Genomic DNA, 14,437 nt, shown 5'->3' on the forward strand with positions numbered 1-14,437 from the left:
CGACACGGAGATTGATTGTAAATAAACGTGATCCTGACTGCACTTATCTGGTATGATTCTATTATTACCGTCCTGAAGATATTATATGGTGTCAGAAGTGAAAAGACTGTTTTATTGAGAGTGTGGAGATCTCTAGAGTTATTGATTATTAGTGACATTTCCAAGGGGAACGACTCCACGTCTGTCAACTGACCGGAAATACCCGCTGTGGAACGTTGCATTCGCTACAGTACAGGACTGTGACCGAGAATAGCATGGAGCAATTAAAACCGCCGTCTCCGTTGGATTTGGAGGCGAGGAATCTCCCTCAAGCTTGGAGGTTGTGGAGGGAAGAATTTGAATTGTTCACAGAGCTTTCAGTCACAGGAGATGATGGGAAAAAAGTGAAACTGTTTCTCTATTTGGTGGGATCTAAAGGTAGAGAGCTATACAAGACCTTGAAGTTGGAGAATACAAACCCATCAACTGGTGCGACGACTGAACCGGTAGTGACATTGCAGGCAGTGCTAGACGCATTCGAAAAGCACTGCAATCCCCCGAAAAATGAAACTGTTGATAGGTATAGATTTTTCACCCGCCAGCAGGCAGCAGGAGAGACATTGGAGCAGTATATCACTGATTTGAAGGTACTGGCGAGCAGCTGCAATTTCCGTGATCTGCATGATTCATTGCTGAGGGATAGGATCATCGGAGGCATCAAAGATGATGCAGTACGGGCGAGACTTCTACGAGAATCCGATTTGACACTGGACAAAGCTATCCAGATCTGTAGGGCTGCCGAACTTTCAAAAGAACGCATGACAGTGTTCGACAAGGCCCAAGATGTGCATGCTGTGAGAAAAGCTAAGATGAATGGAGCTCAACAGAAACAGATAAAGTGCAAGTTCTGTGGGAGATCACATGTCTTTGATAAAAATAAATGCCCGGCATTCGGCAAGAAATGTAACAAATGCCAGAAAGACAACCACTTTGCCAGCGTCTGCACTTCTGCAAAGCCAGCTGGAAAGGTTAGACGTGACAAGAAATCGGTCAATGCAGTTGATGAAGAAGCGGAGGATGTAGAGGAATTCTTCGTAGATGTCATCAGGGCAGCAGACGATACCGATGACTGGTTTGTTGACCTGAAAGTGAACTCCAGAAAGGTGAGATTCAAGTTAGACACAGGGTCCCAGTGTAACATCATACCAGAACTGGTGAGAAAAGAGTTGCAGTCCCCATTACGGAAGTCAAATTCAAGACTGATAGTATACTCAGAGCACAAGATGAAGCCTCTAGGCAAGACTCAACTTATCTGCGAACACAAGTCAAAGTTCTTTGACCTAGAGTGCCAGGTGGTGGAGCTGAGGTCACAACCAATATTGGGCCTACCTTCCTGTAAGCTGCTGGGTTTAGTTAAAAGAACATATGCTGTACGAGAGGAGACTACTGAAGTCAATGACAAGTATCCTCACCTCTTCCAGGGACTAGGGTGCATGCCAGGAAAGCATCAGATTCATGCTCCTAGAATACTTCCCGTAGCTCTGAGGGAGAGGGTCAGAGAGGAACTTAAAAGAATGGAAGACCTGAATGTCATTGAAAGGGTGACACAGCCGACAGCTTGGGTTAATAGCATGGTCACAGTTGCTAAGAAGAACAGCGACAGAGTGAGGATATGTCTTGACCCCAAGGAACTAAACCAAGCTATAGAGAGGGAACACTATCCAATGAGAACCATTGAAGAAGTTGTAGCATGTATCCCCAATGCCAAGATATTCAGTACTCTAGACGCGAACTGTGGGTACTGGCAGCTACAACTGGATGAGGCAAGCTCAGATCTGTGTACCTTCAACACACCATTTGGAAGGTATAAGTACATCAGAATGCCCTTTGGCACTAATTCAGCACCTGAGATTTTCCAAAGGACAATGTCACAAATGTTGGAAGGTTTAGAAGGCGTTGATGTAGTGATGGACGACATCCTAATCTGGGGAACCACAAGGAAAGAACATGATGAACGCCTAGATGCAGTGTTCAGAAGGCTGCAAGAGAACAATGTCAGACTGAATGAAAGCAAGTGTAAGATTGCAGTAGACGAAGTGAAGTATATTGGACACTTGCTGACTGCTAATGGACTGAAACCTGATATGATGAAAGTAGAAGCAGTCAAGAACATGACGCAGCCTGCCAATAAGAAAGAACTTCAGAGATATCTAGGCATGATCAACTATCTTGGCAAGTTTCTGCCAAACTTGTCTGAAGTTACTGCACCCCTGAGGAAACTCTTGGTGAAGGAGAACGACTGGCAGTGGCATCAAGAGCACACTACAGCATTTGAGAAGCTGCAGCAAATGGCAACTGAAGCTCCAATACTGCAGTTCTATGATGTGAATCAACCAGTGACTGTAAGTGTGGATGCATCACAGAATGGTGTAGGTGCGGTCCTTCTACAGAACGAAAAGCCAGTCGCATATGCCTCAAAAGCCTTCACGGACTGTGAAAAAAGGTATGCCCAAATCGAGAAGGAACTGGCAGCAGTAGTCTACGGGGCAGAAAAGTTCCATCAGTATGTTTTCATGAGGAAGTTTGAGATAGAGTCTGATCACAAACCCTTGGAGACCATCATGAAAAAGCCTCTAGCGGACACCCCACCGCGTCTTCAAAGAATGCTTTTGAAGCTACAAAAGTATGATTGCAAGCTAACCTACAAAAGAGGGAAAGAGATGTACATCGCAGATGCATTGAGCAGAGACTTTATCCCGAAGAGTGAAGTCGATGAGGAAAGCCAGGACATAGCAGTCTGCATGGTGGATAATCTACCAATGTCAGCAGCTAGACGAGATGAGTTGGAGAAACAAACACAAGCTGATCCTGAGCTCAGGAAGCTGATGGAGAGTGTTAAGGAAGGCTGGCCTGAGATGAAACAGGATGCAGACAAAGAAATTAGACAGTACTGGCAGTACAGGGATGATATCACTACAGAAGGTGGCCTACTCTTCAAACTACAGAAGGTGATCATTCCTAGCTCAATGAGAAAACTGATGCTGGAGAAACTCCACCAGAGCCACCAAGGAGTGGAAAAGACCAAGAGATTGGCCAGAGATGTGCTGTTCTGGCCAGGCATGAACGCTGATATAGCAGAGCTGGTTGAAAGATGTGACATCTGCAGCAGACATAGAGCCAGCAACCAAAAGGAGCCTATGCATGGTCATGACTTACCTGGGAGACCATGGCAAAAAATTGGAAGTGATCTGTTTGAGTTTGATGGGTCTACTTACCTGATCTTGGTAGACTATTACTCAAACTACTTTGAAATCAACAAGCTGACAAGTACCTCCAGCAAAGCAGTCATAGCTATATGTAAACAGCAGTTTGCACGGCATGGTGTCCCAGACGAAGTGATTTCAGACAATGGACCCCAATATGCCAGTGCAGAATTCCACCAATTCTGTGTCGAATATGGAGTGACACACAAGACATCCTCTCCCAGATATCCACAGAGTAATGGGAAATCAGAAAAAGCTGTGCAGATAGCTAAAAATATCTTGAAGAAGTCAGCAGATGATGGTAAAGATGTTCATCTGGCTCTTCTGGCATACAGAAACACGCCAGGAGACGGCCTTCCCTCACCTGCACAGATGCTGATGGGCAGAAGGACTAAGACAACTATTCCTACATCAGGGAGACTTTTGCAGCCCAGCACTGTAAGCCGAGAGGACATCATGGACAGAAAGAAAGAGCTGCAAAGACGTCAAAAGCAGTTCTATGACAAGGGCACGAAAGACCTCTCTGTGCTCGAACCTGGTGATATGGTGACATACCAAGACGGCAAAGTATGGCGACCAGCTGTTGTCATAAAAAAAGATGAATCACCCCGCTCATACATCATTGAAGGAGAAGGAGGAGTGCATTATCGACGAAATAGACGCCATCTCCAGAAGAGACCTGGATGCCAACTAGGTCATTACTATGATGACCTGGAGGAAGTGGACACCTCTGACAACTCTAACATAGCAACATCTCAGAGATCATCTAGCCAAGATAATACTCAACGTGGACATCGCTACCCGCAAAGAAAGCGAAGACGCCCTGTTAGGTTAGATCTATAGCTGTACGCGTTTATAGGGGCAGAATAACCCCCTTCGTACAGTAGAGTGTTGGGTAGTCCACCCCTTCGCTCACAGGATAGTTTAGTTGACATGTTTTGTGTTAATTTAATGAGGTTTATTGAATGTTCTTCAAGATAACTTCCTCTAGAAAAACTGTGCTAACACTGAGGCAGAATAATCATCAAGTGCAGTTAATACAGTAACAGATAGTCCACCCTGTTACTTGTATTCTTTATTTGTTTTATATTTGTGGTTAATGTACTTTGATGAAATTTAGCAACGCTATCAGGAACCAACACCGGTCAAAGAAAACTTCGAGACAATTACCCCAAATCGCAAAACAACACTGTACTAAAAGGAAACTCTCAAACACTCAACATGCAATAATATTTTAAATTGAACTGGAACTTTTATCATTAAGAAAATTACATGGACTCTAAAATGCATGCTGAATTATTTGGTTTAAATTAAAGATGTTTTGATTAATGTTATTCTTCTTGCATGAAAAGGGGGGTGTAATGATATTATGATGCCTGTCATCATAAGTTAAACAGCGCCAGCTGGTGGTGGCACTTTTGAGAACGCATGTCGGAAAATGTAGACACCGACACGGAGATTGATTGTAAATAAATGTGATCCTGACTGCACTTATCTGGTATGATTCTATTATTACCGTCCTGAAGATATTACAGACACGAGCAAGGAATCATGGCGGTACAACATCTCCAGAGGGCTAAGGATTCAGAGTGGAGTTACTGCTGTCCATGAGATGAGGAGTGCTTTTCAAGTATATTTTTCGATCTAGAGGAAAAATTATTCCAGAAACTGTTCTTAATCGTGTTAATGTTGGGGGCCACAGTGTTGTTCGTAGTGAGCATGCTCGATTTCTAGGAGTAAGTTATCGATAAACGTTTGACTTAGAAACCCCATATAGTCAGTGTGTACAATGGTTTCTCGAGGTGTAGGTGCTATATGTAGATTAAGATTGTTTAGATTGTAAGATTAAGTGTTTTGTCTGAGGCTTTTCTAGGAACTTTCCATAAATACCAGCTTTGTGCTTCCCTATCTGACTTACTGTAATGTATATGGGACAATTATACTTTTGAGACTTACATTGACAAACTAAAAGTTTTACAAAATAAAATTCTTACGCTTATCACCAATTCAATTTTCAGCCATCCTAGTAAACCCTTATTCCTTCAGTTAAAGTTGCTTCCTCTTCTTTTGATGAGTTAGTCAGGTTCAAAGGTAGCTGGGAATACCCGGTACTATTTACAGGAAGTTCGAATTGGGTGTGTGTGTTTTTTTACTCTTGTAGTTGATTTGAATTTGTATTGAACTACACATTAGCAATAACATGAAGTGATCATTGTGTTGTAATGCAAACCTGGCGTTTCAACACGTTAGTACTAACTTGACTTGTATGTTATTCGTTGGAAGTTAGATCTCGTGTTTGTAAATTTATAGCGATGGCTGAGAAGTGTGGATCAGAGAAAGCATCAAGCTCTTCACCGAACTTGACATGTCCATTATGTCTTGATATATTTGTCGAGGCGACAATCTTACTTTCATGTGAACACACATTTTGTAGGCAATGCCTCAAGAAATACGATCTAACCCACCAGGACCTTGATCACATGGTCTGTCCTCTCTGCATGGAGATCACCAAGTTGTACGCCAACCGTGTCGATGATCTCCGCCTCAATGTCTCCATCAACGGATGCGTAGACGATTACCACGCCAAGTGTGGAGGGATGAATGCTGTCCTTGAGATGTGCCAGAAATGGAAATGCACCGCTTGCAAGTCTCTGAAAGACGCTGTATCATTCTGCAGAACATGTAATTGTTATATGTGTGATGAGTGTCTGCATTGTCATCAACATCTTACACTGTTGTTTGGAGATCATAAGATCGTCTCCATGGATGATGTCATTAAAGGGAAGGTCAGCATTGGTCATTTATTCGAGAAGTGCTCCATCCACAAAACAGAGAAAAAGGATATGGTTTGTGAGGATTGTAAGGTCCACGTCTGTCACAGGTGCGTACTTGTTGGTCATAAAGCTCATGAAATCAAGGACCAGGTTGACTTTGAACAGGAGTTGCGACATAAGGTAATTATATTCATAATTATCACAGTATCGCTGTTTACTATTTGAACCTTACAGGAGTTGTTTAAAAGTTTAAACAACCAGACATAATTTTTATTGAGAATCAAATATCAAAAATCAAACTTTGCTGTTTAAGAGTCTAAACACTTTAAAGTCTATTTAAACAAGGTATGTAAGGTTAAACAGCTTGTATAAAAAATAATTATTTTGAAAGCGTACACTCTTAAAAGTTTAGGATCAATTTTTAACCATCACTTGGCAACATGCTATCCACACTACTATTGCTTAAATCTGTCGAAAGTGGGTAATACAAGCTAATAATTGGGTAAAAATAAAGTGTTCTTAATAGGATAATAATTGCCCAGAATATATACATGTACATATTTTTTACCAACATACATTACCCAAAACAGTGTACAGTATGTTGCCCAATATTTTGAGCAGGGGCCGCAAAAACGGGGGGTGGGCTGGGGGCTACAGCCTTCCACTTTTTTCCCCAAACCGTGTACAAAAACGTAAAAATGACCACATGATTGTGATTTTTTGCATGGTCAGCCCCCACTTTGAAAACCGTTCCGCGGCCCCGAGGGCGATCATAGATGTCGATGATGAAAACACCAATGATCACACCAGTTTTTATAATGATTATGATGGTGATGACGATAATAATAATCACAATATTTTATACATAAGATATTAAGAACATTAACAGTAAAAATAAAAATGTAATATTAATAATTATAAAATAATCATAATAATGATAATGATGATGCATAAGAATAATAATAATAATGATATAAAAAATGAGAATACAGAAATATTGATTTATAATATATCAATAATAATAGACCGTGTTGAATACAGATTGGCAATGATACATAATTGTAATGCCATGATCTGTATTTAAAATGTTGTTACATTTAATTTGTTTCTTTATTCTTTATGTTGAACTCCACTGATAATTATTATCGTTATTGTTTCAATGTGACATACAATTTTGTAATTAAAATTATGTTGTCTCTCTTCAAGCTTATTCGGAATATCGTATGTCATTCTATATGATTTATTTTTGTTTTATAATATTAGTATTTGTTATTTTCACCTCTATGGGATATTTCCAGATCTTACTCGTTGTTTTTACTTATCACTTTCAATTCGTAGGTGTCAGACCTTGCTCAGAGATGTGCTGACGAGAAAGCAGAGCTGGAGAAGAACATTCAGAACATAGAAATACAACGTCATGAGGTACACACTGCAGTGCAGACCCTACTAGATGATGCCAGGCAAGCCTACAGTATCAAGGCCAAGGAACTGGAAGAAAATCTTCGAAATCTCACCGAGCAAATACATGCCTTAGAACGTAGTTTTGATGACGACCTCAACGTCTTGAAGTCAAAATATCGACAGAGGATCAAGAGTATTTGTAGTTCAATTACTTTGGTAGATAATGACAGACTGGGTCATCTTGAGACAGACACTCTATCTGCTCATATCTTGCTCTGTGAGGAGCTGGATACCATGCTGAAGGAGGTTACTGATCGCACTTCTGCGGAAGCTATTAAGAAGAAAGCACAGGAGATGAGGTTCAAACCAGCAGACGATACTCGTCTTGACCTCGGGAGAATATCAGAATTTACTGATCATCCATCTAAGGCAGCCATAAAGAAGAAAGCACAAGAGAAGAGGTTCAAACCAGCAGACGATACTCGTCTTGATCTCGTGAGTATCGCAGGATTAGATCCCAAGATGGAAGTCATTCAGTGTGTTGATCTACGGGGAGTGATGCTCGGTATGACAAGGCACTCCAATAGCACTGTCGCTATCGTGTATGGGTGGTATGCACGAGGTATTGATATCATTGATTCAAATGGTGGTATGCAGCAGTATAGAAACACACCCTTAAGTGACATGAAATGTTATGATCTGGTCTTGCAACGGGACGGGACGCTATGCATGTCTACTGGTAAAACAGAAGCCCACATCTACTCTCCCCTCGGCTCCAGGAAAGCAACAATCCGCGTGAGAAACAATATATATCTTCTCAGAGTTAACAGTAGTCCATCAGATGAAATCATCATTACTAACGATGGAAGACAAGTCTATATCTATGATCCGACAGGATCCACTCTTAAGCACACTGTTCAAACAAAGCACTATACGAGGCAGGCATCTACCACCAGGACGGGTTTGATCGTCACGAGTTCATGTTGGGGCGATCCACGCGTGGTGACGGTCTATAACAGGGATGGGAATGCTGGTGAGTCTCTACAAGCTCCACGGGGTGTCTACATGTATGCTGCCGTGGATGAGCAGGACAGGGTGTATATAGCGAGTGTTGATTGGAAGAATGGGAAGGTGGTGATCAGGCTCTATGATCTTGATGGTTTGAACCTGAGGGAAAGAGTTGAGTTCAAAGCACTTAATATGACATTGGGTTGGAGTTGGTGTTACTTGGTTTCCCTCTCCCCAGACATGCTCGCCTTTGCTTGTCACAAGAAGTTATATTTCATCAAAGTATCACTGTAATCCACGTTATATCACACCATGTAGTATGGAAACTGACGTGCTTTCACCCTGCTACAAATCTACTTTAACAGGTTTCGATATTCAATACTACATGTATATTACTTACGATGTGATACCTTTTTTCCAATGATCGACAAAATCAGTTAATGTGATATAGATACAATACAATTTAAGTCGTATAAAATGTGTTTATTTGAAAAGAGAACATGTGTCTTAGCAAGAAGCTGGATAAAACATGTAAATTGTCATATTCCATTCGACAATATTCGAGGGATACAAGTGATAAATAAGATGAATAAATTAATGAAGTGTAAAAATCATACGCTACTTTGCACCAATTTTCCGATTATTGTGTACACTGTTTAGTCTGGAAAAAAACAATGGCTTATCATGCTATCATTGTAATTATCAAGTGATAGAAGGCCTATCATGCTATCATTGTAATTATCAAGTGATAGAAGGCCTATCATGCTATCATTGTAATTATCAAGTGATAGAAGGCCTATCATACTATCATTGTAATTATCAAGTGATAGAAGGCCTATCATGCTATCATTGTAATTATCAAGTGATAGAAGGCCTATCATGTTATCATTGTAATTATCAAGTGATAGAAGGCCTATCATGCTATCATTGTAATTATCAAGTGATAGAAGGCCTATCATGCTATCATTGTAATTATCAAGTGATAGAAGGCCTATCATGTTATCATTGTAATTATCAAGTGATAGAAGGCCTATCATGCTATCATTGTAATTATCAAGTGATAGAAGGCCTATCATGCTATCATTGTAATTATCAAGTGATAGAAGGCCTATCATGCTATCATTGTAATTATCAAGTGATAGAAGGCCTATCATGCTATCATTGTAATTATCAAGTGATAGAAGGCCTATCATACTATCATTGTAATTATCAAGTGATAGAAGGCCTATCATGCTATCATTGTAATTATCAAGTGATAGAAGGCCTATCATGTTATCATTGTAATTATCAAGTGATAGAAGGCCTATCATACTATCATTGTAATTATCAAGTGATAGAAGGCCTATCATGCTATCATTGTAATTATCAAGTGATAGAAGGCCTATCATGTTATCATTGTAATTATCAAGTGATAGAAGGCCTATCATGCTATCATTGTAATTATCAAGTGATAGAAGGCCTATCATGCTATCATTGTAATTATCAAGTGATAGAAGGCCTATCATGCTATCATTGTAATTATCAAGTGATAGAAGGCCTATCATGCTATCATTGTAATTATCAAGTGATAGAAGGCCTATCATGCTATCATTGTAATTATCAAGTGATAGAAGGCCTATCATGCTATCATTGTAATTATCAAGTGATAGAAGGCCTATCATGCTATCATTGTAATTATCAAGTGATAGAAGGCCTATCATACTATCATTGTAATTATCAAGTGATAGAAGGCCTATCATGCTATCATTGTAATTATCAAGTGATAGAAGGCCTATCATGCTATCATTGTAATTATCAAGTGATAGAAGGCCTATCATGTTATCATTGTAATTATCAAGTGATAGAAGGCCTATCATGCTATCATTGTAATTATCAAGTGATAGAAGGCCTATCATGTTATCATTGTAATTATCAAGTGATAGAAGGCCTATCATGCTATCATTGTAATTATCAAGTGATAGAAGGCCTATCATACTATCATTGTAATTATCAAGTGATAGAAGGCCTATCATGCTATCATTGTAATTATCAAGTGATAGAAGGCCTATCATGTTATCATTGTAATTATCAAGTGATAGAAGGCCTATCATGCTATTATTGTAATTATCAAGTGATAGAAGAATTAATAACGTAAAAACCAAAATCTATGTAAATATTTCAAGTTATTGAAAATATAACTAAATAATCAGCAAATGTAGTTAAAAATAAATCAAGAGAATTATTATAAAACATACTAATGAAAATATTTACAGTACATATAAGGGGTAAGGGGTACATGTGTCGCAACCAGAAGCTGGCTAAAACATGTAAATTTTGATATTAATTTCGACAATATTCGATGATAAAAGTGATAGATAAAATGAATCAATTAATGAAGTATAACATTCGTACGTTAATTTGCACCAATTTTCCGAGTATTGAATATACAATTTCGTCTGCAACAAACACAGGCATACTGTGCTTATATACTGTGCTTATTATTGTAATTATCAAGTGATAGCAAAATTAGTAACTTAAAAACCGAAATATAACTAAGCATTTATTGAAAATATAACAAAGTAATCAGCAAACATTATTCAAAATATATTAAGAGAATTACTATGATACATACTAATGAATATATTTACAGTGCATAAGGGGTATAAACGTAACATAAGCAGAAAGACTACCCTCTACAGTATTATACCATTTTGCTTTCACATCATGCGAAGTATTCGTACCATCATTCTCATGCCTATTCGCTATTTGTTATTCAGTTAAATTATCGTCGATGATTGAATGATAGTGGTGGACCGTCTATAAGGCTTTTCTTGCATTTTATTTTTGATAATTATGTGATCTTCTCCAAGAGGGAAAGATATCCCAACCGCTGATAACCAATTAACCATTTATTTGAAAAATGAAATATTTGCTGGTAAAGACTTTTTTGCAGGTACCGTTTCAGAATAGTGTTCAAAATATACTATTTTGCATTTCTTTGTTTTAAGAATGTATACAAGACATTTGAAGAATAACATTGTTTTCAGTCTTCTTTGAAATTGTCATAATTCCCTCTGAATATGAATGAAAGCAATATAATGGTATTTTGTATATTAGTGAACAGAGATATGAATAGACGCACATTCATTTTGTGAATAGATACATTTAGATATAAATGTCTTAATTAATCTTAATTATTATATGCAAGATATCGAAGATCATAATACTGCATATACAAAATATATTTAGGTATAAAATACCAGGCTTACAATATCTCTATAGTATATGGTACAGAGAAGTTTCAGATGTTGCAGTCACATTTCCACTACGGCCGCCGTACGGCGAGTCGAAAACAGCCGTTTTATCTAATTTTATATTCAAATCACAGCTGGTACAAACAATGTTAAAACGGCTGTTTTTGACCCGCCGTACGGCGGCCGTGGGGGGGGGGGGGGGGGGAATGGGACCGCAGCATTAGAAAAAAAATCATACACACAGAATTCCTAATTTAACTGGAATTTTGCATCAAATGTTCCATTGTTATTCGACTCGTATACTCCAGTGGTTGGCATAATGTTCTATGCACTCTTGTATCATACAATCATCACCATGAGGATCGCCACAAAACCAAGACTTTGACACCCATTTACAAGTTTTTTAAAGATCATTTCTACAATCTGTATCCCCATTTTGCATATTACGAAAACAAACCGGTGTAAAAAAAAACTAAACCGCTTTTTTTTTCGTTATTCCGAATGGACTTTAGATCAAGTATGAATTAAAATATATTGACCAGGCTAAAATAAAAATAAATAAATAAAACAAAACTAGTTTTATTTTTAGTACGAGCCCAAAATGCCGAATTCTTTTCGATTGCGAGTTTAGGATCATTACAACAGCCTTTCTTTAAAAACGTGCTTAAAAATACCTATTACGATGATTCCAGAGACCTTTAACGTAGATGGACAACTCCAGGTCGATCTATGGTTATTTTATTTTAATAACATTTCATTGTACTTTGAATTTGATGTAAATTTTGTTTTCTCATGTAAATATCACGATTTATATTTTAGAAATTCATGTTATCGAGTAACTGCTCTCTCAGAGGTTAGTCAATGAGATTATCTTGTGTATAGTTATCTAGTATACCTTGTTTAGAACGATTTTGTGTATCATGGGTGTCGATTTGTGCTGTGAATCTATTGTTCAAGGGGGGGGGGGGTGGTATATTGTTTCATCCCCCACTTGAATAGTATGACGTCATGGATCGACACCAATGCTGTTTATCCAAAGGGAATGAGTACTTTAAAAGTAAATTAATGAAAATGTTATAGTGTGGAGGAGCCGTGGTGTAGTGGTTCTGACTCTCGCCTTGTAAATAGAGGATTGTGTGTGCGAATTCCACCGCGGTCTGGCGTCCTTTGACAAGGCGTTAATACACACTTTGCCACACTCGACCCAGTTGCTAAATGGGTACCCGGTAGGATGTGAAAGTCATTGTAGCTTGTCCAGTACTATGTGCGCCTCACTGGCGAGTGACTGGAATAATCCCCAGGGAGTGGAGGATGTGCACACAGTTTGTGCGGGAATGAATGAACGAATCCGATGAAAGGGTAATAATATATCTGTAAGCGCTTAGACACGTCGTTCCGATGTGTTAAGCGCTATATAAAAGCGGATTATTATTATTCACAACTCTTAAAATTTCATAACTTTGATATTGTTTGTCCGATATGTTCAAAATTTCACCTATCAACTTGTCTGATTTTCCTTTCACCTCTTAAAGCAAGTTTTTATTTGGGTTGGATTCCCCTTTAAATCATCGTGGATGATTGAATGATAAAATGCTTTCTTTTTAACCGTCTTGAAGACAATTTCCTGCATATTTTTTTTTCGACAATTATGTGATCTCCTCCAAGGGGAAGATGCTAACCGCTTATTACCATTTTATTCGAAAAATAAAATATTTGCTGGTAAAAATGGTCTTTTTGTATAGGTATTGTTTGACAATAACTAGGTATTGTTTGACAATAACTTGTTTGACAAGTATACTGTTCTGATTTTCTTTGTTTTAAGAATGTTTATAAGACATCTTAAGAACCAGTTTATTTTTCTTCCTTGAATTCATCATAAGTCCCTCTGAAAAGGAATTGAAGCAATGTAATAGTACTTAATGAACAGGTGGAGATATGAATATATAATCTACATTAATTTGCCAATATATGCGTGTAAATATAAACTTGATCTCATTTATTGTATACACGATATTGCATATAGAAATGAATTGTAAACGGTGCAAAGTATAATTACAAATCTTACATTATGTTTATATCATGATGAGAGGCTTTTTAAGAATTATTGAGAGAAAATTCATACAGATAGATTTATTATGCAAACCTTATAGTATTAAAGTAAAGATAAATCTCTGATAGATTTCCACCATTCTGTAAAACAAAGATTTTTTTGTTACTTAAATTCAATATCGTAAATACAATCGATACAGCCGCAAATCTTTTATATGAAATAAAACATTTTCCCTGATTGTTTCAAAGCATTCACATATTCAGGCCCATTTTTATACAGTATAAGGCAGGCTGGTATAAGGAAAAGCTAGTATAGTAGTAGAATAGTAGTTATGTAGTAGTAGAAGCAATTGCAACGTTGATTTGTACCATCTTTATAGCATAAAAATATAGAAAATATGTTATCAATCGGCTGACTGATTTATATCTGCAAAATTAATATTTGTAAGAACTTAAATCCGTTTAACATTATCAATACATTTTAATGTTCGATCATTTCATTCGCTAACGTAGACTTCCATGTGTAGTAGAGTAGATCATCAAAACAAAAGAGAACAAATGAAAACAAATGGATTTACGATTGCTTTATGAGAGATAAAAGCAGCTTCTTTATAAAAGTGAACACAGCAAACGAGGGGAAGTCTACCGGGGGCCCGTATCACAAAGCTTACCAATGATCATAGAACATTTTTCTACGATTGAATGCATTGACTTTGATATACAATCAATC

At 38.0% G+C, this 14,437-nt stretch overlaps 2 protein-coding genes across 2 annotated transcripts; both read left to right on the forward strand.

Moving 5' to 3' along the window:
* The first annotated feature begins 254 nt into the window (after positions 1-254).
* On the forward strand, positions 255-4,085 carry LOC129275702 (uncharacterized protein K02A2.6-like). Its single transcript, XM_054912197.2, has one exon. The coding sequence runs from the start codon at positions 255-257 to the stop codon at positions 4,083-4,085; it is 3,831 nt and encodes a 1,276-aa protein (XP_054768172.2).
* Positions 4,086-5,554: 1,469 nt separating this feature from the next.
* LOC129276132 (E3 ubiquitin-protein ligase TRIM71-like) lies at positions 5,555-8,782 on the forward strand. Its single transcript, XM_064109847.1, has 2 exons — positions 5,555-6,196; positions 7,355-8,782. The coding sequence occupies exons 1-2, from the start codon at positions 5,555-5,557 to the stop codon at positions 8,717-8,719; spliced, it is 2,007 nt and encodes a 668-aa protein (XP_063965917.1). The 3' UTR covers positions 8,720-8,782.
* Positions 8,783-14,437: the final 5,655 nt, after the last annotated feature.

Source organism: Lytechinus pictus, chromosome 14 (assembly GCF_037042905.1).
Source record: "Lytechinus pictus isolate F3 Inbred chromosome 14, Lp3.0, whole genome shotgun sequence".
In the NCBI taxonomy this organism is placed as follows: domain Eukaryota; kingdom Metazoa; phylum Echinodermata; class Echinoidea; order Temnopleuroida; family Toxopneustidae; genus Lytechinus; species Lytechinus pictus.

Excerpts from the sequence above, each read along its gene's own strand:
- LOC129275702 (XM_054912197.2), top strand. The coding sequence starts at position 255 with ATGGAGCAATTAAAACCGCCGTCTCCGTTGGATTTGGAGGCGAGGAAT.
- LOC129276132 (XM_064109847.1), top strand. The coding sequence starts at position 5,555 with ATGGCTGAGAAGTGTGGATCAGAGAAAGCATCAAGCTCTTCACCGAAC. Across the intron at positions 6,197-7,354 it reads AACAGGAGTTGCGACATAAG|GTGTCAGACCTTGCTCAGAG; the intron begins GTAATTATATTC and ends TTCAATTCGTAG.